Below are 23,845 nucleotides of genomic sequence, written 5' to 3' on the forward strand. Positions count from 1 at the left end.
AGAGGGACTGCCACACAGAAGCTAAAGACAAAACCTGCTTCAGGGGAACACAGGCCCTTGAAAAGGAAAAGAGAGAACAGCCCATAATGCTCTCCAGGAGCAGAGGCCACTAATGGAGAGTGGGAAGAGCCTGGAAAGATGTGGCCCCAGGAAAAGGGATGAGAGAAAGGAGGTGGTCTGGAAGACTCAGCGGGAACAAGGTAGGCTCCAAAGAGCCTTTATTTCCCCTCTTTTCCCACATAGATCAAGGCAACTCAGTACTCACGGGAGAAAAATAGACTTTATTTACAAGTAATAACATTTAGAAAAGATCCATCCCCGGCCCTTAAAAACCTTCCCATCACTCCAAATCCCACCCCAGTGCAAGTCTGGGGAAGGTAGGGTGTGAGCTGCCGCTGAAGGCTGTCCCCTCACCCCACTCCTGAGACACAGGGCCCATCCGTCCTGGGAAAGAGCATCCTTTGGCAGGTGCTCCCACCAGGTCAGACCCAGTCCTGGACTTCAAGAGTGAGGGCCCCTGCTAGGCCCAGCCACCAGGAGAGCAGGAACCAGGGCCTACTCCTCTTATGGTCCCTTCTAGATCCAGAGGCTAAGGAAGACTGGCCAGGCCCAAGGACCCAGCCATCAAAACCAGCCTCAAATCTGGTTGTGATGGAGAAGTGACTTTGCTTTAAGAAAAAAAGAGGCAAGGTAGGGAGAGCGCCCACACTGTCCATGCTCCAGGCCCCCTGGGCCAGCTCTGAGAAGGCGCCAGTGAAGGTCCAGGGACCAGATCACAGTACGGGTAGGCATCACTGTCTCTAGAGGTTTGGCTACTGTTGGCCTGGGAGCTGAGAGAAGGCACTGAGAGGGACAGTAGGCGGAGGACCAGGTGAAGTCAGCATCGGGGACACAGGTGGGGCCACTCACTGGTACTGGCCCTTTAGTGCTTTGCCTGAAAGAGACACCGTCACATGGCCAGATGAGAACTTGCGATACCAGCCTGCACCCACTGGCTCAGAAGATCTCTTCCTGCTCCCACACCCCTGTCTGGATCCCCTCCCTTGTGAGCCCCAGGGTTATCAGTTGCTGGCTGTGCCTGAGCAGCTCTGGGTGCTCTCCATGAGAATGGGGCCATCTGTCCTGTCTTCTCTCCTTGGAGAGAAGCTACCAGGACAGGGACACCTCTTACCCCGCACCCTCCAGCAGCCTGGCATGGCCCCGTCTTGGATGCTACTCGGTGGGGCGGTCTGGGGGGTGCCCATGCTCTCATCGGGTTTCCCTCCCCCATCCTGCCAGTGCCTCTACCTTGCCCTTGGCTCGAGGGGTGGCAGTGGTGGCAGCAATGGCAGCAGCAGTGGCAGCGCTGGCTGTGGTGGTGGCAATGCGTGGAGAACGGCGGGTTCCGCTGCGAGTGTTGGGGGAAGCCTTGGACAGGGCCTTCTTTGAGGCTCCCCGCCGCAGAAGGCTGTTCCCTAGCTTCTTGGGTGTGTTGAGGATGCTGAAGGCCATCGACTGGCGCCGGTCAGCCTGCAAGGAAGGGCTGTCAGACCGGGAGACCCTGCCTTCCCAGGCCAGCCTGCTGTGCCATGCTCTGCCAGCAAGGTCCTGCCAGGGCGTCGCTTCATCCCCTCTCAGCCCCAGCCTCACCTGTTTAGTAGAAGCTGGAGCCGCTTTCTTCTGGGCCTCAGTAGTGCTCTGTTTGCGCCCTTCATGTCGGTCTCGGGGAGTCATGGGGCGTGGGAAACAGCTGGTGGCCTTCTTAGACTATGGGGAAGAGGACAGTTAGGCAGACAGTAGCAAGAAGAGTCACATCTGAAGCCAGGCATCTTGTCCTCTCAGAGCTGAGTGGACCTTGTAAGTCAACTTGTGCAACCTGCTCCCCTTCCTAACTCTGGGCCAGAGCCTTCCCTTCCCAACAGTTCCCATCCACAGGTCAGGCCCTTGGAGGGAGGGAAGGAGTTGGGGAAGTGAGGGAAGGAGAGAGAAGGCTCCCTTTAGTCCTTGGCGGGCTGGGCCTGACCTGGGCACAGGGCTGGAGCAACACCCAGGAGCACCGCGCCTACCTCAGGAGTTCCAGGGCCCTGGTGGGGCTCTAGGGAGACCCGTTTGCGCTGCTGCCGGGTGGTGATGCCAGTGCCCTCGGCTATCTGGATTGGCTGTATGCTGGCTCGGCGCAGGGTCTCCTGGGGGTCTCCGGTTTTCATCTCCTCATCTGTGATGGTGCCCAGGCTCAGGGAAGGCTGCATGGGTGGAAGAGGCAGTCAGTGGACTGTAGCTGTATGGAGATGGAGGAGGACCTGGGGCTGTTCCAGAACTCTGCACTCGCCCGACACGTACGGTAGGCGGACGCTTCCTACCTCATGAGGCCTCCTTTCCTGTTCTGCTTTCTACCTACGCCCTGGGCGAATGGCCACAAGCAGTGCAGTCCTGACCAGGTTGCTCTCTGAGCTCCTGCCCACCCCCAGGGACTTCACCCCCGAGTGCCCTCCCGGCTCTCTGTTCCACCTGGAAACATGAGAAGGTCACCCTCCCCGTCCTCGGCCAGTCAGCGATCCAGGGCCCTAGTGCTCAGGCTAGATCAGCAGGTGGGATTCCAAGGGAGGACAGGGATGGGAGGCCCTGCACAGTGACCCCAGGGCTCACCCTGGACTCCAGGGGATAGCAGGTCTTCAGGTGTGGGGGGCACACTCGATTGCGCTGCTGCAGCTCTGCAATGCGGTTCCAGTCATCCAGCTGCTCAGGCTCATCCTGGCAAGTGCCCATGTAGAAGCTGTTCCTTCCTGTGGAGGGCAGGGAAGTGGGAACAAATGAGCCTAGAGTTGGCAGGTCACCTGCTAGCCCTGGCATCTTGCCAGCCTTTGCTGCCACCTACCCCATAAACTTGAAGCCTAGCACACCAGTCTGATTTAGTGCCGCAGGTGCAGGAGTACGGCACACAGACTATTTCTATCCTAGGGGCTTGCTCACCACCTTCTCCCTGGAGAGGGCAGAAGAGGTCACACGCAGAGGCTGCTACTACATCTTATTCACCCGCCAAGGCTTGGTGCCCGACACCCAGAGGAACAAATTAAGGACCAGGAATTAATTCCCAGGGGCTCCCTGGTACCCAAAGGACAAAAGCTTCCAAGAAGAGTCTGGCCAGCCTGGCCTTTCCAGCAGCCCATCACCGCCTGAGAAGGGCACGGAGGACTCCCCACAGCTAAGTGTCACAATTGTGCTGGGAATCCCGGGCCCTTAACTCTGGCTAAGAGTGCCCCCAACACAGCCAGCCCCTAGATGGGCAGGTAAGGAAGGCCCTGAGGCTGCAGGAAGGAGGGGCAGGTGGAGCTGGACAGTAGCAAGGAGGCCAGCCTTGGATTTTTAAAAAGCTTTCCTCTTTTCCCTGTGCCACGACCCCCTTCCAGTCTAATTTTGGGGTACAGTAAGTCCCTGTAGTCCCCTCACCTGGAGGGGCCCCACTGGACACCCCGGCCTGGGAGCGACGAGCAGAACTGCGAGTGGTGGGGCGGTAGCCAGGTAAGCTGAGCAGGGCTGAGTTGCCATAATCGGGAGAACCCAGGCGAGCTAGAGACTGAGTAGAGGAGGTGGCTCGCAGGCTAGCCTGGGAAGCAGGAGCAGACCGCGTGCTATAGAAGGATGAGTTGGCGCTGTCTGGCTCTTCCACATCTAGCTTCTGGAAGACAGAGTGAATCTGTTGCAGTGGGGTGGGCCCTGGCACTGTACAGAAGCCTCCCATTCCCTCCTAAAGCCCTCAGATCCCACGGCACATCCATGTGTTCCCAACTGCTTTGCAAAGGTCCTTAAAGTGTGTGTCTGCAAGAAATGGGCCTTGTCGACAGAAGCCCTCACAAGGTGGTGCTGATGTTGTCAAGACTCCTTTCTATGCATTTTTTTCATGGAGTCTATTCATAATGCTTTGAGGGAGGGAATGCAGAGTGTTTATCAGCCCATTTTAGAGGTGAAGTGCAAAGAAATAAAGTGACTAGCCCCAAATCACACTGCTAGGAAGTATCAGAGCTGGGGCTAGGCCCCATGTCTCCTGACTAGTCAGGCTCATCCCACAGCCTCTGCTGTCCCTCAGTCCAAACTTCCAGGGCCTTTACCATCTTCTAGAACTTCCCCAACTTCTTGGTAGCAGGGAACACCCTGCACACACAGGTCCTCCCTGCTGTACCAAGGTCCCCTCTCCCCCCCTCCCAAACCTCCCCTTCAAGATGTGAAAACAAAGGCAAGGGCCCACAGCCTGGCAGGCAGTCCACTGGGCAGCAACAATGCCTCTCAGCTGCATGGGGCATGCTGGGAGGCACAGGATGGGCTGCAGCTTCGCCATGTTCTCTCCCTTCACCCTGCACAGGCTCAGTGCTATGCATGGAGAGAATGCTAGCCTTAGTCAGGAGGCAGGGATCTAATCCCAGCCCTGCCTTTTTCTTCAGAAGTGCCCCTAACCAAGTCACCACCCTTTTTAAGACCTCAGCTTTCCCGCTATAACATGGACTGGCTGCTCATCCCTCCCTGCTCCTGACTGAGTGCCCAATGCAAAGACGCCCTTGAAGAGAAGTGGGAATTGCTGCCCTGCAGCCCCTGTCCCAGCAGCCTGACCTTGGTCATGGTGATGTTGATGATCTGCGTGGTGCGCCGACGAGCGGAGCGGGTCTTACGACCCGAGTCCAGGAAGACGTCTCCCAGGGAGTCCAGGCTGCTCTCCAGGGGGGCCTGACTCCGAGCAGGGATGGGAGTGAAGTAGAGACTCTCCAGGGATTCTACCTTGGGGGGCAGGCGCTGGGAGATAGGTGAGGCTGGTTCTCCGGGGACGCTGGTGCCGTCTGGCTGGGTACGAGGCAGCTTGCTATGGAAAGGAAACCTGCTGAGGTACAGTCCTTCAAGCTAGAAGGCACTTTGTCCAGCCCTTTTCCAAACTGACCATTTCCCATACTTACTACAAGCAGATGAGGTCAGGCATCCCATCTCTCTGATTTTTCAGAGGTACCAAGGAAAGCCCTTGACCTGGGCCTTCCTTTCAGTCCACTCCCCTGGCTTCTCCTATACCTCCTCATAGTGGCAATGCCCAGACCCAGATGTCCCATCCCCACCAGATGCCCATGGCTGCTCCACAGCAAACACGTCCCAATCTAAGCCCACTTCTCTGTTCTTCCTCCTGCATCTCCCATTTCAGTGAATAGGAGCGCCCTCCACTCAGGCCCCCAAGCCATGAACATGGGCATAATCCTATGTCGTCCTGCTTGGCAAGCCCAATCACCAAGCTTCCTGAGCAGCTCTCCTAACCACACCTCCCTCCATGCTCATGTCCTTTCCCTGGTCTGCTTCATCTCCTCTCACCTAGACTCATCATGGCACTGACAGAGGCAGATGAGTGGTGACAAGCAAGGACTCAGGCCAGGCTGCCCAGGGTCAAATCCCAGCTCTACCACTGGGGGACCTTGGGCAAGTGACTGCCCCTCTATGCCCCAGATTCATCTGTTAAAGGAGACAGAATAAACCTACCTCAGAGGGTTGTTGGGGGATAAATCAGGTATAATTGTTATGAGTGCTTTATGTCTAGCACAAAATAAGTACAATGTAAGTGTTTAATAAAAACAATATATTTTTCCAGTCTTAACTTCTATACTGGCTATTAGAATAATCTTTTTAAGATGCAAATTAACCATGTACTCTTCAGTTTCAAATTCTTCCAAGGTTCCTTTTTTTTCCCCCTTAAACCTTTCAATTACAGCCACCAAGGTTTCCTCAATTCCTTTAGGATCAAGTCTTAATAGCCGGTCTCCAATGGGGAGTCCAGATGGCCCTCTAGGATCTTGGGCCTTCCTGGCCTCGCATCTCAGCTTAGTCAGGCTCTTTCACAGCCTCTGTTCACACTGCTCTTCTCTGTCAACCTGGCACACACACCTATGGATGCTTTCAAGACTCAGCAGGAGTGACAGCTTCCACGAAGCCTTTCTTGACCGCTTGCTTTTTATTCCAACTGTGCCCTAAATAGACATCTGGTATAATACCTGTTTTTCTTTATTCTTCTCTAAGAATAAATTTAGATCACATCTTATTTATCTCACTAGGATACAGCCTGATAAACAGCAGGCACCCCATAAACAGACATAGGGAGGAAGGCTGCCTCCTGACCTGGTGATACTGAGTGGGGTCCCCTCCTCGCAGCTCAGATCCAGGCTGTCAATACTCAAGTCCAGCTGGGGCTTAGCCTGGGGCTCACGGCTCTTTAAAGCATCAGTTGCCACCTGGAATTTGCCCAGGTCTCGAAGCTGCTGGTCTGCGTGGGCAACCTGAGAAGGAGAGGGCCAGGGGGAGAGTGAAGGCAGCAGTGGCCTAGGAGGAGAGGGCACAGGGGTCCAGTGGAATAGGGGTGAGGTGAGTCTGCCAGCCAAATTCTTACCTGTGCCTCCAGGCTGCGCACCTGGGCAGTAAGGTGGCGGCAGGTCTGTTCAGCCTCCTTGGTTTTCAGCCCAGCCTGCTGTAGCTCATGGCCCAGCCGTTCAGCTTCAGCTCGCAGCTCTTTGTTTTCCTTCTGCAGCTGCTCCAGGCTCCGCAGCTGCTCCTGCAGCTCTTGGTTCTGCTGCTTCTTGGCATCATAATGTGTTTTGGCTTTCTCCATCTGTGGGCAGAGAAGGTGGGTGGGTGGGTGGGGTAGAGGCCGAGGGCAGGAGGAAGGTGGCATGGGCTCGGGCCGGGCTCCTTACCTGCAGCTTATAGTGCTCAGCTGCCTGCTCCTTCTGGCTCAACTGAGCTTGCAGTTCATTCAGCCGGGCCTGGAGGCGCTGGGCCTCCTGCTGGCTCTCGCCTCCCTGAGCCTGGACAGCCTGAGAAGAAACGCCACTCAGGAAAGCTGGTCTGGCTGCTCTACCCAAGTCCGCTCATCTGCACCAGCCACTGGGGCTCCACAGGTGCTTCAGACTCCTGCACTTTCTTAGGAAGCGGAAGAAAACCACACCACCCCAAATACACTCTGCCCAACTACAGCCTACTGAACCTGAAGCCCACACGCCCTTCAGTCCACATCCGTAGTGGCCTTTCCCTGACCAGCTCCTGCCCTATCTTTGCCTTCTTTGAGACCAGACACAAAGTGTCACACCCTCTTTGCATGCACACACAATCTCCTCTAGGAGGAAGGGAACCGATCCTCGGGGAACACCCAGGTGCAGAGCCTAGAGTAAGGCACTTGGCATGTGAGCTCTCTGAGGGCAGGGGAACTTGTTTCTCCTCAAAGCTACTCTGAGAAGTCACTTCATCCTCTTTTCAGAGGAGGAAACTGAGTTCAGAGATTTAAGCAAATTGACCAGAGTAACAATGACTAAATGGCAGAGTAAGATTTGGTCCACCTAACTCCAAAAGCCTTTGGGGGGTTATTTATGATGCCCACACTGCCTCCTGTCCAGGCCATAACTCCTTAAGAGCAGGGCCTGATTCTCTGTCCATCTGCAAGGCCAGCAAGTGCTTTGCTGTAAATAGAAGCATCCCCACTTCGCCTCTCCTAACATAGGACAGGCCCCACAAGGAGCAGAATAAACATTTGTTTATTGCAGTCAAGACATGCTGTGGCACCATGGTATGAAGGTGAGCAGGAGAAATGAAGCTCTGAGCTCCCACCAACTCCTAGGACCCACCAGGGCTTTAGTGAGTCCCAGTGCCACTGGTGCCCAATTCCTTTGCCCCTGACTGAAGGCTATGAAGCCTAGAACTGCAAAAAGCAAGTATTAAACCAAAGAAGGTGACATAGTTGAAAGCATTAAGAATATTATTAAACTGCACTGTAATATTCAACACTGGTGAATAGTCTCGTTCTTTCCCTGCCCAGACTATCTAGACTTACATTGTCCAACAGAACTTTATGCAATGGTGGAATGTTCTGTATCTGCGCTGTCCAATACAGCAGCCACTAACCACATGTAGCTACTGAACAGGGGCACAGTGCAGCTAGTGTGATTGAAGAACTAGATTTACTTTAATAAATTCCAATAACCACACGTGACTAGTAGCTGCTGAAGTGGACAGTGACAGTTGAGAGATGGGAACCACCCTGGTTGTCTCTGGAGAGCTCCCAGAAGACATGTGCAGGGGCTTTTAAGCCACAGGCTTCCTAGGAGGGCTGCCTGGAATGCAGGGTGCCCCTCCTCTGCCCCGACACCCTCCACGGCCCAAGAGCTTAGAGAACAGCTTCCCTCCCCTGTCCAGAGGCCAGACCCATTCCCCCAGCTGCCCCACCTTCAGCTTCTGCTGCTGCACCTTGCTGGCTTGGTCAGAGTCAGCCAGTTTCTTACTCAGTTCTTCCACCTGGGGAGGGAAGAGGAGGACAGAAGACTCAGGAGGACTTCCCTTTGATGTTCATCCTGGATGTCCACCCATCATGGGGTTTCCCAGACCAGGATCCCCAGTGTTCCTAGAATAAACTCAGGCCCTTTCTCTGGCCTCCAATTAGGGAACAGCCTGCTGCCCAGGCTGCTTGGCAGGGCCTGAATGAGGCAACCTAACACATAGATGTTGCCAGGGCCACCTGTCCATACTTGCCTCTACCCTGAGCCTGCAGAGACAGAGGCCTGCCCAACCCCCATCACCTCCAGAATCAGGAGAATCGACTCTGGGGAGCCGACACCTCACCACCACCCTGCTGCTGCCACCACTCTGCAGCCGCAACCTTCCCAGGACCTAGTCTGTAATTCTAGTAGACATACTCAATGAATTCCCATGCCTCCCTCCCAGAAACTGCCAAAGCCCAAGCCCACAGATGCTCAGACCTCTTCCCAACATCCACAGGCTGTTAGGGCTGGTGCTAGCAGCATGGCTGCTGTAGTTAGCATTGGGGGAACAGAGTGCTGGAAGACAAAAGCAGGGGCAGCACATGTACTCCAAAGCCCACCCCACTCCTACAAAGAGGAAGAGCACAGGGAGTAGGGGAAAAGAGACAACAGAACAGCCCCATGCACCCTTGGCTGCTCCAAGCATTCTGGGAGTTCAAGCATGACCAGGCAGCACAGGGGAGAGGCAAAGGCTCCACTGCTAACTGTTTGCTATTCACTTTGATTGTCCCCCACTATCACAGGCTCCTTAGAGGAAGAGAAGGGCTCAATTTTTCAGCAGTCCTGGGGTGGCTGGGTAGGAGAGTGATGGATAAAGGGTGCTCTAACACCACCTCTACAGCCTCAATGTCTCAGGCAACACAATGATTCTCATGAGAAAGAGGCAGCCAGACCATGTGCCCCCACTCCCCCACCCCCATCTGGTATAGACCCCTCCTGCTCCTTCACCCTTGGTCTTCCTGCTACAGACATCTCTATGCTGTGCTCGGGGTTAGAGCCCCAGAAAGTGATGGGCAAGTGTCCTAAGCCCACAATCCTCCCTAACCTGTGCGGGCTGCCTCGCATATCACCTTCAAGGCTTCCATAAAGCCGTACTCTGGGAAAAAGGGACAACATGTCAAACAAGGCCAACAGGGTGATTCTGCTGTTCCTCTTAGTTGGGTATCCTTAACTATACACAGTACTTGGAAAGTTTTAGAATCCCAAGGATTGTGTCTGTCATTGGTTCCAGGTGGGAAAGATGAAGCCAGTGCTACCTCTTGTCCCTGATAGGCAAATGAGAGAAGGTGCAGAAGGGTGGAGAGGCCGACCTGGGACGGGTGGGATGAGGCCTGAGAGAGCCCAGCACACCACACTCCTGGGCAGCCTGGGCCTGGATTCCATGGCTTGACCCTGCCCCCTTCACAAACAGTTCACAACAGGAGCTGGCGGAGGCAAGCTGCAGCCGGGCTCATGCACCGAGACTGGTCACCGTTTAAGCAGCCAGCATTTAGCGAGGACCTCAGGCATTACCTGCTTAGTTTGCTCTCTCTGAAATATCTCTAGCTGCTCCACCTGTACATGGGGGAGAAGCAACGGAGACAGAGTGAGATGAGGCCAAAAAGGCACCAGCCCTGCTGCCAGGCTGACCTCACTGAGGCTCTGATACTTTCCCCTAAGGAGCTAGATTGACAGTAAGTTTAAAAATGCCAGTTAGGCTGATTCTAATCCCCAGTGGCTCCTGAGGCATCCAGTGCAGGTGTGCCTCTGAACAGGCTGGTGGTCATCACAGCTTGACTCTGTAGGGACAGAGCCTTCAGGGGAGGGGAGGCCACTGACATTTTCTTTAAGATGACAGGGGCAACAGACTTGAACTCCACCATCCACCTCTCCTTTTCTGCCACCCAGTGAATGAGGAAAGGCAAGACACTCCAGTGTAGGAGCCAGAGGCCCTGGAACACAGAGGATCGATGTCCCCGCGCTCTCAGCTCCTGATCTTTGGGAGCGTGGTTGAGCTGACTACCTTACCTGGGCAGTGAGTTTCTGCCTCTCTTCCTGGAACCGCTGCCTCTCCTCCAGGACCTTGACCTTGGCACCCTCATACTTGGCGGTCATCACCTCCAGCTCCCGGGCAGTGCTCTGTGCTTCTCGCTGCACCTCAGCCAGACGGGTCTCAGCATCAGCACGTACGGCTGCCAACTCTTGGACATACTTCTCCCGGGCCTGGTCCAACTCCACTTCCAGAAACTGCCGGCCAAGGTTGGCCCGCTCACCCAGCCCCCGGTTCTCCTCTGCCAGCAGGCCATGCGCCTTCTTCAGCATGCTCAGCTGCTCTGCATAGCTGGCCTTCTCTGCCCGCAGCTGCTGAGCTGTTCGCTCCTGCTCTGCCACCTTCTGCCGCAGAGGAATCAGCTCCCCAAGCTCCCGCTGGGCCCGCAGCAGCTCTGCCCGCAGTCCCCCAGCGGCCTGCTTGCTCTGCTCCAGCTCCTCACGGTGGCGTTTCTCGGCAGCGGCCTGCTCGGCCTGCAGCTGCTGGCAGAGGTGCTTAGCTGGCAGCAGTTCACTCACCAGGGCCTGTGTGCTGGTGTGCTCGAGCTGCAGGGTGGAGAGGGCCTGCTCTTTCTGGAAGAACTTCTCCTGCCATGCCTTCAATTCTTGGCCCAGCTCCTCCGCACGCTCAGCCTGTGAGGTCAGCTCCTGCCGCAGGTTCTCTGAAGCCACCCGCTGTTTCTCGGCCTCCTCCCGGAGGCTCTGCACCTCCTCCCGCAGAGCAGAGCTGCGTTCTGCAGCTCTGGCACTGTTGCTGGCTGTCTCTGCCTGCAGCAGGCGCAGTCTCTCTTCCAGCTTCTGGCTCTTCTCTGACTCGGCCATCACCAGCCGCTTCAACTCCTTGCTCTCCCCCTCCTTCTCCAGGACCTGGCGATTCAGGATGGACACCTCCTCCTCCAAGCTGCTGATGAGGCTATTTTTCCTCTCAGCCTCTTGCCGGCCCCGGGCCACCTGGGCCTTCCACTCATCTTCAGCCTTGCCGTGGTCTTGTACCTTGGTGCGGAGGGCAGCCAACTCCCGTTGGGCTGAGGCTAAGGCACTCTGACTGTGCCCTAGCTCCTGGGCCTTCTCCTCTAACTGGCCCCGCAGAGTCTCCAGAGCACTGTCCCGCTCAGCCCGGGAGGCCCGCTCAGCCTTGAGGCTGCGTTCCAGGCTGTCAGCCTGCTCCTGCTGCTGCTGGCATTGCTGCTCCAGCTTGCTCACCTCTGCCTGCAGTGCCTCCAGCTTGGGGCCTGTTGGCTCTGTCCTGCCAGCAGCCTCAGATTGGCCTCCTGAGCCAGATGCGTGCTCCTTTTCTTTCTTAGCCAGCTGTTCCTTCAGTTGCTTCATGGTTTGCCGAAGTTCCTCCAGCTCTTTTATCTGGGCTGCCTCCAGACCACGAAGCTTGGCCAACTCCTGGTCCTTGCCTTCCTTTTCCGTCAGGGCATGAGCCAGCGCCTCTTGCAGGGTAGCGAACTCCACACGCTGCTCGTTGAGGGCATTCTGCAGCCGCATCTCAAGCTCTGCTCTGGCCGCCTTCTCCAGGGCAAGGTCAGCCTGGGCACGGCCCCGCTCCTGGGTCAGCCGCGCCACCTCCCTTTCCTGCTGCCCACGCTCCTCCTGCTGCTGCCCCTGGCTCTCCATCAGCGCAGCCCGCAGCCGCTCCAGCTCATTGCCCATCTGCTCTGCCTCCCGCTCCATAGCCTGCAGCGCTGCCTGTGTGCTGCAGAACTGGCGTCCCTGTTGCTCTTCCAGCCACTCGGGCTGTCTATCTCCTGCCCTCGCAGGCTCCTTGACTAACTCCTGGGAGGCTGTTTCCTGCTGCTCACCTGCCTTGCGCACCAAGGTCTCCAAGCGGGCCACCTCTTTGCTGGTGGCAGCCATCTTTTCCTGCAGAGTGGAGAGGTCGTCTGCAAGCTTCTGGGCCCTGACTTCCTTCTCTTGGACCTGCTGGAGTGCTCTGGCCAGGTTGGCATGGAGCTCAGCTAGTTCATTCTGCTGCCGGCTTATCTGGAGCTCACTGTGGGATTCTATGCCTGCCACCTTCTCCTTTGCCTCCTGCAGCTCCTGGCGGGCCTTCTCACATTCCTCCTTCAAAGTCATCAGCTGTTCCTGGAACATGGCGCCATACTGCGCCTCCTCTTGCTGGCTATCCTCATACCGCTCACGCCAGGCAGCTACTTCTTTGACGAGCTGCTCACACTCACTCTCAGCTGTGCGCTGGGCAGCTATGGCCTCTGCCAGCTCCCGCCGCAGGACTTCAGTCTCAGCCTGATGGGCCTCCCCAAGCTGCTGTAATCGAGCCTCCAGCCCCTTGCGCCCAGCCCTCTCTTCTTCCAGCTCCTTTTGTTCCTGCTTATGCTGCTCCACCAGGCTTCGGGTCTCTGCCTTCAGCTCAGAGATACAACGCTGCTGCTCTTCCAGGGCATCTGCAGCCCTGCGCTTCTCCTCTTCAAGGCTGCCCTTGGTGACCTTCAAGGACTCTTTGAGGGCCTGGAGCTGCTCCTGGAGCTGGTCCTTCTCCTGGGCCACCCTTTCTTTCTCGGTTGCTTTTTGCTGCTCAGACCGCAGCTGGAACTCTAGCTCTGCAACCCGGGCCTGGGCCTCATGCTGTTCCTGGCGGGCTGTCTCAACACAGGCCCGGAGTTCCTCCACCTTCTGGCTCAGCTCTGCCTTCTCCTGCTGGGCCTGTGTCACTGAGGTCTGGGCACTGTCCTGGGCTTCATTAGCCGCCTGAAGTTGCTGCTGCAGAATCTCCAGCTTGGCAGCCTTCTCCTTCTCCAGTGCCTCCAGCTGCTGGAGAGCCGCATCCCGCTCCCTTAAGGAGGCCTCTCGCTCCTCCGCAGCAGTGGCCAGTTGCTGGGCGTGGTCCCGCCTAGTTGCCTCCAGCTTCTCCGCTACCTCCTTCAACTGCTGCTCCTTCTGCTTCAGGCTACTGCTCAGCTGCTCCACCTGGTGGCAGAGGCCCTGGGAGGCCTGTTCTTGCTGTTGTAGGGTCTGTGCTAGCTGGGCCTGCTTCTCTTTGGCCTGCTGCTTCAGGCCAGCCAGTTCTTGATCCTGTTGCTGGATGGTGGCATTGAGTGTGGTGAGCTCAGAGGTCAGAGAGGCCACCTGGGCAGTCAACCGGGCCCCATGAGCCTGGGAGGCCTGCTCCAGCTTTTCCTTGGCCTGGCTGAGGTTGGAGATGGAGCTCTGCAGGTCGGCAATCAGGCTAGACAGCTGCTGCTTTTCTTCTTCAAAGTGGTCCCGCTCAGCAAGCAGCTTGGCTTCCTGCTGGCCTCGCTCAGTCTCCAGTGTCTCTACCCTGGCTTGGAGCTGTGTGTTGTTTGCAGCAAGAGTGGCTGCCTCTTGCCTCAAAGTTTCCAGCTGGTGGTATAAAGAGATAAACTGGGATCAGCATGACTCCTCAGTCACCAAGCCTCCTCTAGAAATGGAGGAACACCAGGAACCCAAATGTACTGAATGTTGAGTCCACACCAACCCCCAGCACACAGGTCTTCCTGTGCATTCCTACCTGCAAGACATCACCCAGCACCTCACCCTTCTCCTGGGGTGGGTTCTCCCGCAGCTGGGACAAGTGTTCTTCCAGCTGTGAAATTTTTCCCTGAAGGATTTCGTTCTTCTCTTCAAGGCATTTCTGGGAGTAAATGAGACCCATGTGAACAGAGAGGGGGAACAGGCACCAGATTACCACACAAGCCCTCATAAACATCAACAAACATGGGGCCCATCATCTTGTTACCAAGATCTCCTTTTGCCCTGGCCTAGAAAAAAGCAGAAACTACGGAACTGGGAGCATGAGGGACCTGACTCTCTAGACCTAGTTCTAAGGCAGAATAAAGTCGTAATGTAACCTGCTTACTACTTCCCCAAGGCTGCTGAGTTTACTTCAAATTTCCTTACCGTATACCCTTCCTCAGATAAGTCTTGAGTCCTAGATTATCCAAATCACCACCAGCTGCCCACCATCCTCTGGGCAGCAATACCACTGGCAGCAGCTGCAGTACCCCCCAGTCCCAAACCCACTTCTTCACCACTGTTCACTAAGCACCTATAATAGGCTACGCTGGGTGCATCCCTGAATTTTTTTTTTTTTTTTTCTTTTTTTTGAGACAGTCTTGCTCTATCGCCTAGGCTGGAATGCAGTGGCGAGATCTTGGCTTACTGCAACCTCCACCTCCCAGGTTCAAGAGCTTCTTCTGTCTCAGCCTCCCGAGTAGCTGGGACTACAGGCACGCACCACCACACCCAGCTAATGTGGGAGGGAGCTATTACTATTCCTCTTACAGAGCAAGAACCTGAAGCAGATGCTAAGTGCCTTGATCAAGGGCTACATGGTTATTAGTAAGTGGCCAAATTGGGTTCTTACCAATAGTAACAAAAACTGGTTCACTGAGAGCTTACTTTACACTATGCGATGTGTGAAGTGCTTTATATACATTTTCTCATAATAGGTGATGAGGCAGCGACTCATTATTACTTCCATTTTAGGGAAAGGATGCTTAGAAAAACAGCCTGACTAACTTGTCCAAGATCCACATCTTGTAAACAGCAGAGATAGGACTGAAAGGTGTACTATCAAGTGAGGGCATTGACTGGGGGAAAAAAAAATACGTTAAAAAAAAAAAAAGGTGTACTAGACTGAAGCCCACAATCTTTCAATTACAGCACACTACTGAACCTTGAAGAGAAAGCAGCTTAATACCCAAAGGCCCAGAAGAGCACAGTGGTAAGCTGGACTTAGCTTTGCACATGTGGTCAAGACTGTGGCTGTGACCCCAGCAGAGGGTTACCTTGTCCTGCAGGGCTGCGCTGAGCTCCTTCTCCAGTTGGGCCTGCTTCTCTAGCCACTCCTGAGTGGCCTTGCTGTGCTCCTCTGTCAGCTCATTGAGGGCATCCTGTAGCTGCTGCAGATGACTGGCAAACTCCCGCAGCTGAGACGGGCAAGTGAGAATCCCCATCACCCAGAGTCAACGCTGACCCCACCACTGCTGTCTGCTCCCAGAACCCCAGGGGCTGGATGCCTCCAATTATTCTGCCAACCCTCTACAAACCAATCACAGCCATCACACCTCTAATTCAGAACTACAAATCAAAATTTAGGGTCACAACCCAGTACCCGGGAAGCAGCCAATTATGGGACAAGGAAAGGGGCAAAATAGGTCTCTGGAGAGACTGAAGCGTAAGACAGGTGCTGGGACATTCTTCTCAACCCTCTCTTGGGGAGCCTTCCAGACCACCTCAGCCCTGAGGGGCCTCCATGCACACACCACCTTAACACGCACCTTAAAGGAAAGGTCTCCATTCTCCTCTGAAAGCTTATTGATCTTGCGATCCATCTGGCTCTTCTCTGTCTTCAGGTCCTGGCACTGCTTCAGGGTTTCATGCAGCCGCATGGTAAGGCTGTGAAGGAGGGAAGCAGTGAGAAGAGAGCATGGGCTCCTGACTGGGTGCAAGGAGGGGCTGGGGCCTGGGAAGGAATGCAGGGAGAGCCGTACCTCTCATTCTTGTCACGCAGCTCCTCAAGCTCCTTGGGCTCCAGTGGGCTGGCCGCCTGCTTCTCATTCAGCAGGGCTAGGCGGTCAATGCGCTGCTGCATCATGGCTATCTGTGCATCTGCCCAGAGTGGAGGGAGGAGGAGAGGAGAATCAGCACAGAACTATGTGCAGGAGGGGAAGGGAAGAGGCAGCATAGGGAGGAGGAGGAATACGGTATCCAATCTAAGGGAAAGAGAACATGGGGTCAAAGACACAACCTAGCTTCCAGGAGGTCAGCCTGACCACAGGCTCTGAGCTCCAGGGGCCAGCAGAGGGGACAACATGGGAGGCCAGGGGACATCCTTCCGGCAAGTCTATTCACACATCTGCCAGTGTGCCAGCCACCTACCCTTCTCGGTGAGGAGCTTGCGGTTCTCAGCTAGCTCCAGCTCCAGCTCATCCCTATTACTTCTCTCATCAGCAAGCTGCTTCTTCAGCCGTCTCATCTGGAACTGTGGGGTCTGCAGGATATCACCCATGGGAGAAGCTGGAGAACCTGAGTGAAAGCTGAGGAGGGAGAAGGCCCATATGCATTGGTAAGAGCCTAAGATCTGAAGCAATCAGCAACAGGCAGCAGGAAGGGAGCGGGGTCTATGGAAGTGCACACTAGCAGCTGGGAGGCCTGTGCACCTGGGTTCTGTTTGCAGTGCTACCTCAAGCCTCATGACATGATCTTGGGAAAACTTTTCTTCTCACTGCCTTAATTTCTTTGTCAGAAAAAAAAAAAAAATGATATATTCTCCTTGGCTCTGCAGAGATGTGCTAAGAGAAGGGACTTCATTGTAGTCTCCGAGGAAGAAGGGTATTCCATAAACAGGGAACAGCTTTTGAGGGAGGCCTTCTGCGCATGACAAATCCCAACCAATTCCCCCAATTAATACTGGGTGAGGTGAGGAGATCCCAGATCTACAGGATACTCTAAGCACTCCCAGAGGCTGGTCAACATCTTAACTCTAGAAGTTAGGAATGTGAGGAATGGATGCATGCGGAGGCCCAGAACATACTTGTTCCCACTGGAAGAGGAGGCAACCTTCTGTAGCTCTAGGAAGCAAATCTCCCTTTTGGCCTGGTGGCTAGGTGGGGAGAGCTCTTCAGGGAATGTGCTAGAACAGGTAGAAGGCACAGGAGCTGGAGGTAAGAAATAGACAAAATAAATCAACAAAGGTTAGTAAGAAGGTGAAAAGATTTGCACCTTTATGCAATCTGAGAACTCGCCTTAGTGGGAGTGAATCCATGGATACTTATATGTAAACTACCAAGGAAGGCACTGGGCAGAACCTGAAACCTGCTGTCTGGGTTATCCAGAGTTCCGTGTCTCTAACCAATATCAAGTGCAGGCTTTCCATTTCTACAGAGCATCACTACTCAGAGCACAGTGGAGTGAGGGTGTCCTCTGGCTCAGAAACTGCACCAAGTGCTCAAGCTTTTTCCTCAAGTCCATACTGCAGAGATGGCTTGGGGAGCCCTGAGCAGGATCTCCTCGCAGCCCCCAACAACCTTTCCTATCAGAGCCACTGGCCGCCATTTGGAATTCTTTCTCCCTGAAGCCTTGCACTTCCAAAATGCCCTCCTCCTCAAAACCCTTCTCTTCCCTTGGTTTCCGTGACCACTTTTGTAGGACTCTCCTACCTCTAATCACCCATTCTTAAGTCTCCTCATCTGCTCCTCCCTCCTCTACCCACCCTCTAAGCTCCCAGAGATCTGATGGGGCCTCCTGGCTCTGCCCATAGTGCCCATGGCTTCAGTGGCCATCCAATGCTACTTGCAAACCTATCTTCTGGTCCAGAGCCTGCTCCTGAATTCTGGACTCACATTTCCAACATCTCTACCTGAAGGTCTCATGAGGAACCTGAATACAAGGAACATCAAACTCAACGGCTAGAACTCGCCTAGACCTCCTTCTTACATTCCTGTCATCTACCAGCTGACCTCTTCATCAGAAGACCAGCAGAACAATCACTCTTTCTACTGTAGTACCAGCCGAGACCGTTGATATATTCCGTACTTAGATTCCTTATCATATTTCCTGGTTTATGTATCTGCCTTTCCACCTAGAACATGTGCTACATGACGGGAAAAACATTTTTTAAAAGACTGTGGGCCGGGCACAGTGGCTCATTCCTGTATTCCTAACACTTTGGGAGGCCGAGTTTGAGACTAGCCTAATCAACATGGTGAAACCCCGTCTCTACAAAAAATACAAAAATTAGCTGGGTGTGGTGGCATGTGCCTGTAATCCCAGCTACTCGGGAGGCTGAAGCAGGAGAATTGCTTGAACACGGGAAGTGGAGGTTGCAGTGAGCTGAGATCACACCACTGCACTCCAGCCTGGGCGACAGAGAGAGACTCTGTCTCAAAAAAATAAAAATAAAAATAAAAAGACTGTGTATTCTCAACTTCTAAGCCTAGAGTAATGATTGTTTAAAAAATAAAAAAAAGTAGGTATGATCACTTGTAAATATCCTACATAACTGCTGCCAGGCAGCAAGGAGGAGCTCCATAGGAACTGAGATGATACAACATGGCCCAGAAATCAACCTATTCCATTACATACACTTTTACTGAGCATCAACTCTGCCTTGTGTTGGGACAGAAACAAACCCCCCACCGCACTTCTTGACAACTCAGGATCCTAGTATTCCCTGTTTCAGAGATGAGGGTATTCTCAGGAGTGTGTACCTACTCACCTTTCTGTAGGAAGTTCTCTAGGTCCTCATTAAGGTTTAGCCCATCTTCATGGTCCAGCACAAATTTAAGAATGACAGCCAACTCAGCCTGGGCCACAGGGAGAAAAAGAGCATCACTTAGGTGTTAGGCCTCTGAAGGGATGGCTGCCAGGAGCTCCACCCTAGGAGCCTGCTGGATCCCATTCTGCCTCTCAGAGCTGAAGTCCTATGACCCAGCCAACAACATTCAACTAGAGTCATGTTCACCCCACTTGCCCCCTTCCCTCCCACCTCCCCTCAAGATGTACCAAAGTCAGAGTTCCTGACTGACTTAACTCCTGACCACAAGTGAAGTGACTGTTAAGGAAAGTAACACAATCAGAAAGTCGCTTTTATTGTTATTGTTGTTAAGAAACAAGATCTTGCTCTGTCACCCAGGCTGGAGTACAGTGGCACAATCATAGTTCGCTATAACCTCCAACTCCTGGAGTCAACTCCTCCTCCTCAGCTCCCCAAGTAGCTAGAACTACAGACACACACTGCCACACCCAGCTCAATTTTTTAAAAAAATATTTTTTGTTGAGACAGGGTCTTGCTATGTTACCCAGGCTGATCTTGAACTCCTGGCCTCAAGCAATCCTCCTGTCTCGGCCTCCCAAAGTGCTGGGACTATAGGCGTGAGCCACCACGCCCGGCCAGGATGCTTTTATGTATAACTATGTTGGCCTCTTCCAGATGACCCTACCAGAGGAAAGGATGAGATAAATGAAGTGAAAGTTTTGTGGGAAAAAAAAAACCACACACACACACACACACACACACACACAGAGAAACACATATAGAAACAGAGAATAATTTCTATGTATTATCCTAAAACACATTACAGTTAAATATATGCACATAAAAAAGGACTTGAAAGTACATCCTTTAAAAAGTTAGCAACCTCTGGGAATGAGTTTATTGGCAACTGTAATTTCCTTCTGCATGCTTTTCAATGTTTCCCAGATTTTCTATGATGAATGGCAATAATTGCTATAACTGTATTTTTAAAAAGACCAGTATCTGCTGTGCAAAGAAAAACAAGTCAGGTGAGGTGAAGCATGGGCTAGGCCTGCTAGGTGGCATAGAGGCACAAGGGCTTACCTGAATTTTATATTCAAACTGTTCCCAGTCCCTGGGACTTTTGGAGCTCATGGTAGAGTGGTATAAGAGCAGCATGGTCATCTAGAAGCCAAAAAGGAGGCAGTCACTGAGTGGGGCTGTCTCTCTTCTCAGTGCCCCCATTCTGGGCTGTTCTGGGGACTCTGAGCTATTCCGGTGACTCTTCTAAAAGTCCTAGAATTCAGCAACCCCGGGCCACCATCCTTAACAGCTCCAGGAAACACTTTTTTTTTAAAAAATTAAGGACACAGTGTACACTGTACAAAAAGCTGAGCGCCAAGATTCCTGCATGGCTCAATTCCTGGACTCAAGGAACCCTGGGTGTGAAGCTTTAGGTACCCTCTATAGGCCAGCACCCAGAAAGAACAGAGGGAATGACTTAAGACTGAGCTATAATAAAAATATGGTGATAGCTGAGTGAGACCTGATTTCTGCCAGGTCTCCACCGAGGCCCACGGTAATGGTCTAGTAAACCATTGTTTGTTTCATAATCTCTGTCATAAGATCATGGGCTCCTAGAATCCTTGGGCTAAATCAGCCTCTGCCTCAAGACAGGTGGCTGTCTGGTTCTACCTCCAATGTACTAGAGCCCCAGAAATAAAGCACCCGTCATCTCCCCTTTGGTTAAGAGAAGGCCCTGCAGGGTCCCTCAGGTACCATCACTCCAACCCTGCCCCGCCTCAACAGTCTGGTATTCCATAGGTACCTTCGCCAGTTCCAGCTCTGATCCCTCTAGCACCTTCTGTGCAGACACCAGGCATTCTGGAGAAGAGGGATGTTTTTGATTTTCTGCAATGACAACAAGTGTAGAAAACAGGGTGAACTTCCTGGGAACCATACCTGAGATCCCAGAACACTTAAATCTGGGGAGCAGAATGGCTATCTCTGGTGGGGCTATGAGATGTAGGGCTCCTTACTCCTATGGCCTCTTTCCCCTGCCTTACAATTTTCCATCTGAAGTCAGTTCTATCCTGGGTCAATCCAAGGGCTACAGGGATAATGGAAGAAGAAAGCAGCCTCGGAATTCACAGCAACTCTGGGTCATGACGTTGCACTCTCCCACCCACTCACCAACTCTCTCTCAGCACCACAGAGGAAGAGCCCAGAGATGCCAGGTCATTTTAGAATCCTGTTCCAACTGAGGTCACAGAGGAAACCTATAGCTGAGTCAGAAGAGGACAACTAGGGATACCTGACTCTTACGCTGCCCGAGGGTCTGGGCTCAATTACTAACACCTTGCTTTATCTAAATATAGCCTCACCTGTCCTATAATTCTCTAGGGGTGGAGATGGCAGCTAGCTCCCCATGTCAAAGATGAGGACTCTGTGGTCTAAGGCTGGACAAGGGGAGGGGAACGGAAAGCACTGTACTAGAAGCTTTGCATGTGTTCTTATTTAATCCACCCATCCACTTGAAGAGCAGTTATCATCTCCATATTATACATAGGGAACCTATGTCCAGAAAGGTCACACAAGCAGTGAGGGGGGTCAAGATCAACCTTAATCTGCCTCTGCCCCTACACCTATCGCCTAAGCAATTCATTCAAAGTTATCTGGGAAAAACAGTTTTTCTTGCAAAAAGAGAGTCATTCTCTCTCTTCTGTCTCCTTGAAGTTGGGGAGAACAGAAACTTAAGGTGCTCAAAGAGTTCAAGGTGATAGGTCCCAAAAAGTAACCTTCTGGCTCCACCTACATCTCCGAGAAGGGCTCTGGGACTGAAGGGACACTCTTCTTACACCAACTGATGAAGGCATCACAAGACCCAGGGGATCTGAACCAGCTGTTTTCATCTTTGTGTTAAAGAGTGGGGCGCCTTGAAATTTTTCTCCTCCAGACACCCATGAACTAGTTCCTCTGGACTCTCCGATCCCACGAGCTGAGGAAGCAGCTTCTTCATAGCTGGATAAGAAAGGTGCTTACTCTGCAGAAAACTGCACACAAAGTCCAGTCTCTCTGACACCGGCTGCTTCAAGATTTGCTGTCCCTCTTCAGTGCCATGGCTAGAAAAAGAGCAAGTATTAGGACCAGAGTATTCACCAATCTTTGCCTCCTTGCTGCTGCATTTCATACTACCTCCCCATTCCTTCCAGTCTTGATCTCTGCTGGATCTGGAAGAGATCCAGATCAGATCCTGGAGGCAGGTGACAGATACCATGACACCATTTATCCAGATGGAACTGTGTGGTGGGTGGGAAATGGGAACTTGAGGCATGGGGTTCTTCTGGAAAAGATGGCACTCTGCCATCCTATTTGCAAACATAAAAAAGCTCTGTGGAAAGGGGCTGAGAGGAGACGGAGGCAGCACAGATGAATGGGAAGCTAGATTACACCATCTGGAATGGCTCAACTCTAAACTGTCAGGAAGCCTGGAGAACACACCTAGGGTAAGAGTGAGAGAAGACCATGGGGAGGGAAAAACATCCAAGAACTAAAAGAATAGGAGGAAACAAGGCTCTGAAGTGACAGGGTGAAGTTCCCCCACTAGGCTGAAGGCTGAGATGGCAAAAGCCTCCCAGAGGAGGATCCCAGGGACTAGTGTTTTGTTTGTTTGTTTGAGACAGAATCTCGCTCAGTTGCCCAGGCTGGAGTGCAGTGGCACGATCTCAGTTCACTATAACCTCTGTCTCCTGGGTTCAAGCAATCCTCCTGCCTCAGCCTCCCAAGTAGCTGGGATTACAGGCATGGACCACCACCGCCTGGCTAATTTTTGTATTTTTAGTAGAGATGGGGTTTCGCTGTGTTGGCCAGGCTGGTCTCAAACTCCTGACCTCCACCCACCTCGGCCTCTCAAAGTGCTGGGATTACAGGCTGGAGCCACCGCGCCCGGCCAGGACTAGTATTCTTGATTAGTGTTTCTTGTCTGTACTTGCTTTACTGGAAGAGCAGGCAGTGTGAAGAGAGCCATGAGGACAGGGAGACAGCAGGGGGAGCTCTCACATAGCCCAGGAGGCTGAGGCAGGAGAACTGCTTCAACCCAGGCGACAGAGATTACAGTGAGCCGAAATCATTCCACTGCACTCCAGCCTGGGCGACAGAGCGAGATTCTGTCTCAAAAAAAAGAATACTAGTCCCTGGGATCCTGCTCTGGGAGGCTTTTACCATCTCAGCCTTCAGCCTAGTAGGGGAACTTCGCTGGATCCCCTAGCTAACTGCAGTTCCATTTTCAGAAGCAGCAGGTGAAATACCACTTCAAGTTAGAGAGCTGAATTCTCTAGGCTACAGTGGGAGATCCTGATTAGTGGGCCCCTTGCTTCTCAGAACCTAAACCCCTAGTTCTTAGCCAACTTTCTGGAGGGCAGGGCAAGCCCAGAACCTTCCAATGCCAGAGACATCCTGCAAGCACAAGCATCATCCAAGCCAAGACTGTGAGTGTACCTCCCCCCATACCCCATGTGATTACAAAGGTTTCTTCCAAGTGAACCCCCGCCAGAGGCACTCTGTCTGGATAGTTGGTCTGAGATCAGAGACTCCTACAAAGTCTTGAGGAGATGCTAATCTCTTACAGACTCCCAAATGAGCCATTTTCCCTACCCACCCACAATCTGGAATGTTGTGACTCCTTGGCTCAGTGTAGAGTAATATTTACCTCAGAGTACTCCATTAACTAAAAATAAAAAGAGGTTCTCAGGTGAAATGTTTAAGAAATGCTGGGTTAAACTAAACTGAACATTTTTTATACAAGAAGATACAACATGCATTATTTCCTAAACCTATTTGATCACAAAACCCTTTCCCTCCACCCCCCACAAAGCCTAGTGTAAGTAAAGCTGCATGGAGCATGCTTTGGACAACAGTAGTCCTAGAGAAATCCAGCCCATCCTTTAAGACTGTGTTGAAGTCTCATCTCTGTCAGGAAGCCATCCACAACTCCTGCCAGTCATGCCTCAGCTGTCCTCCAGGTCTTCCTGCAGCACTCATGAATGCAACTGCACCATTTACAACTGCCCACTCCAACTGCACTAGCTGAAAGCCAGGAATAAAGTAGGTGCTCAATACATATGGGCTGACTGACAACTGAGGGATGCTTTTTACTGAGAAGAGCAGAAATAAATGTCAGCAAGACAAAAATGTCAGAACTGTAAGTTTTCTGGCAAAATGCCTCCACTATACTGTTATTCAAGCCTCACAGCTATCAAACAGATGGGACAGCCTTTTTTGCTTTAGGCTATTC

The 23,845-nt window shown here is 52.9% G+C and overlaps 1 protein-coding gene across 8 annotated transcripts in view; it reads right to left on the reverse strand.

The window, feature by feature from the left end:
- Window positions 1-261: 261 nt before the first annotated feature.
- The window catches only part of NUMA1 (nuclear mitotic apparatus protein 1), a 78,559-nt gene continuing 54,975 nt past the window's right edge, over window positions 262-23,845 (reverse strand). For 7 of the 8 annotated variants that reach the window (XM_032166829.2, XM_058446777.1, XM_032166832.2 and 4 more), the window contains 23 exons: window positions 21,595-21,674; window positions 20,381-20,463; window positions 19,657-19,737; window positions 18,535-18,622; window positions 16,852-16,975; window positions 16,197-16,354; window positions 15,809-15,926; window positions 15,596-15,713; window positions 15,104-15,244; window positions 13,825-13,947; window positions 10,311-13,676; window positions 9,816-9,857; window positions 8,212-8,280; window positions 6,690-6,809; window positions 6,386-6,604; window positions 6,118-6,275; window positions 4,582-4,828; window positions 3,427-3,655; window positions 2,626-2,762; window positions 2,046-2,222; window positions 1,630-1,746; window positions 1,288-1,509; window positions 262-934 (listed from right to left, as the gene is read on the reverse strand). In XM_032166829.2, the coding sequence (XP_032022720.1) occupies window positions 923-934; window positions 1,288-1,509; window positions 1,630-1,746; window positions 2,046-2,222; window positions 2,626-2,762; window positions 3,427-3,655; window positions 4,582-4,828; window positions 6,118-6,275; window positions 6,386-6,604; window positions 6,690-6,809; window positions 8,212-8,280; window positions 9,816-9,857; window positions 10,311-13,676; window positions 13,825-13,947; window positions 15,104-15,244; window positions 15,596-15,713; window positions 15,809-15,926; window positions 16,197-16,354; window positions 16,852-16,975; window positions 18,535-18,622; window positions 19,657-19,737; window positions 20,381-20,463; window positions 21,595-21,674 (6,229 nt within the window). In that variant the 3' untranslated portion in view covers window positions 262-922. The remainder of the gene's footprint in view (window positions 935-1,287; window positions 1,510-1,629; window positions 1,747-2,045; window positions 2,223-2,625; window positions 2,763-3,426; window positions 3,656-4,581; window positions 4,829-6,117; window positions 6,276-6,385; window positions 6,605-6,689; window positions 6,810-8,211; window positions 8,281-9,815; window positions 9,858-10,310; window positions 13,677-13,824; window positions 13,948-15,103; window positions 15,245-15,595; window positions 15,714-15,808; window positions 15,927-16,196; window positions 16,355-16,851; window positions 16,976-18,534; window positions 18,623-19,656; window positions 19,738-20,380; window positions 20,464-21,594; window positions 21,675-23,845) is intronic. The other variant, XM_058446778.1, reaches the window with a different exon arrangement.

This window comes from Hylobates moloch, unplaced genomic scaffold, assembly GCF_009828535.3.
Source record: "Hylobates moloch isolate HMO894 unplaced genomic scaffold, HMol_V3 SCAFFOLD_11, whole genome shotgun sequence".
Taxonomy (NCBI): Eukaryota; Metazoa; Chordata; class Mammalia; order Primates; family Hylobatidae; genus Hylobates; species Hylobates moloch.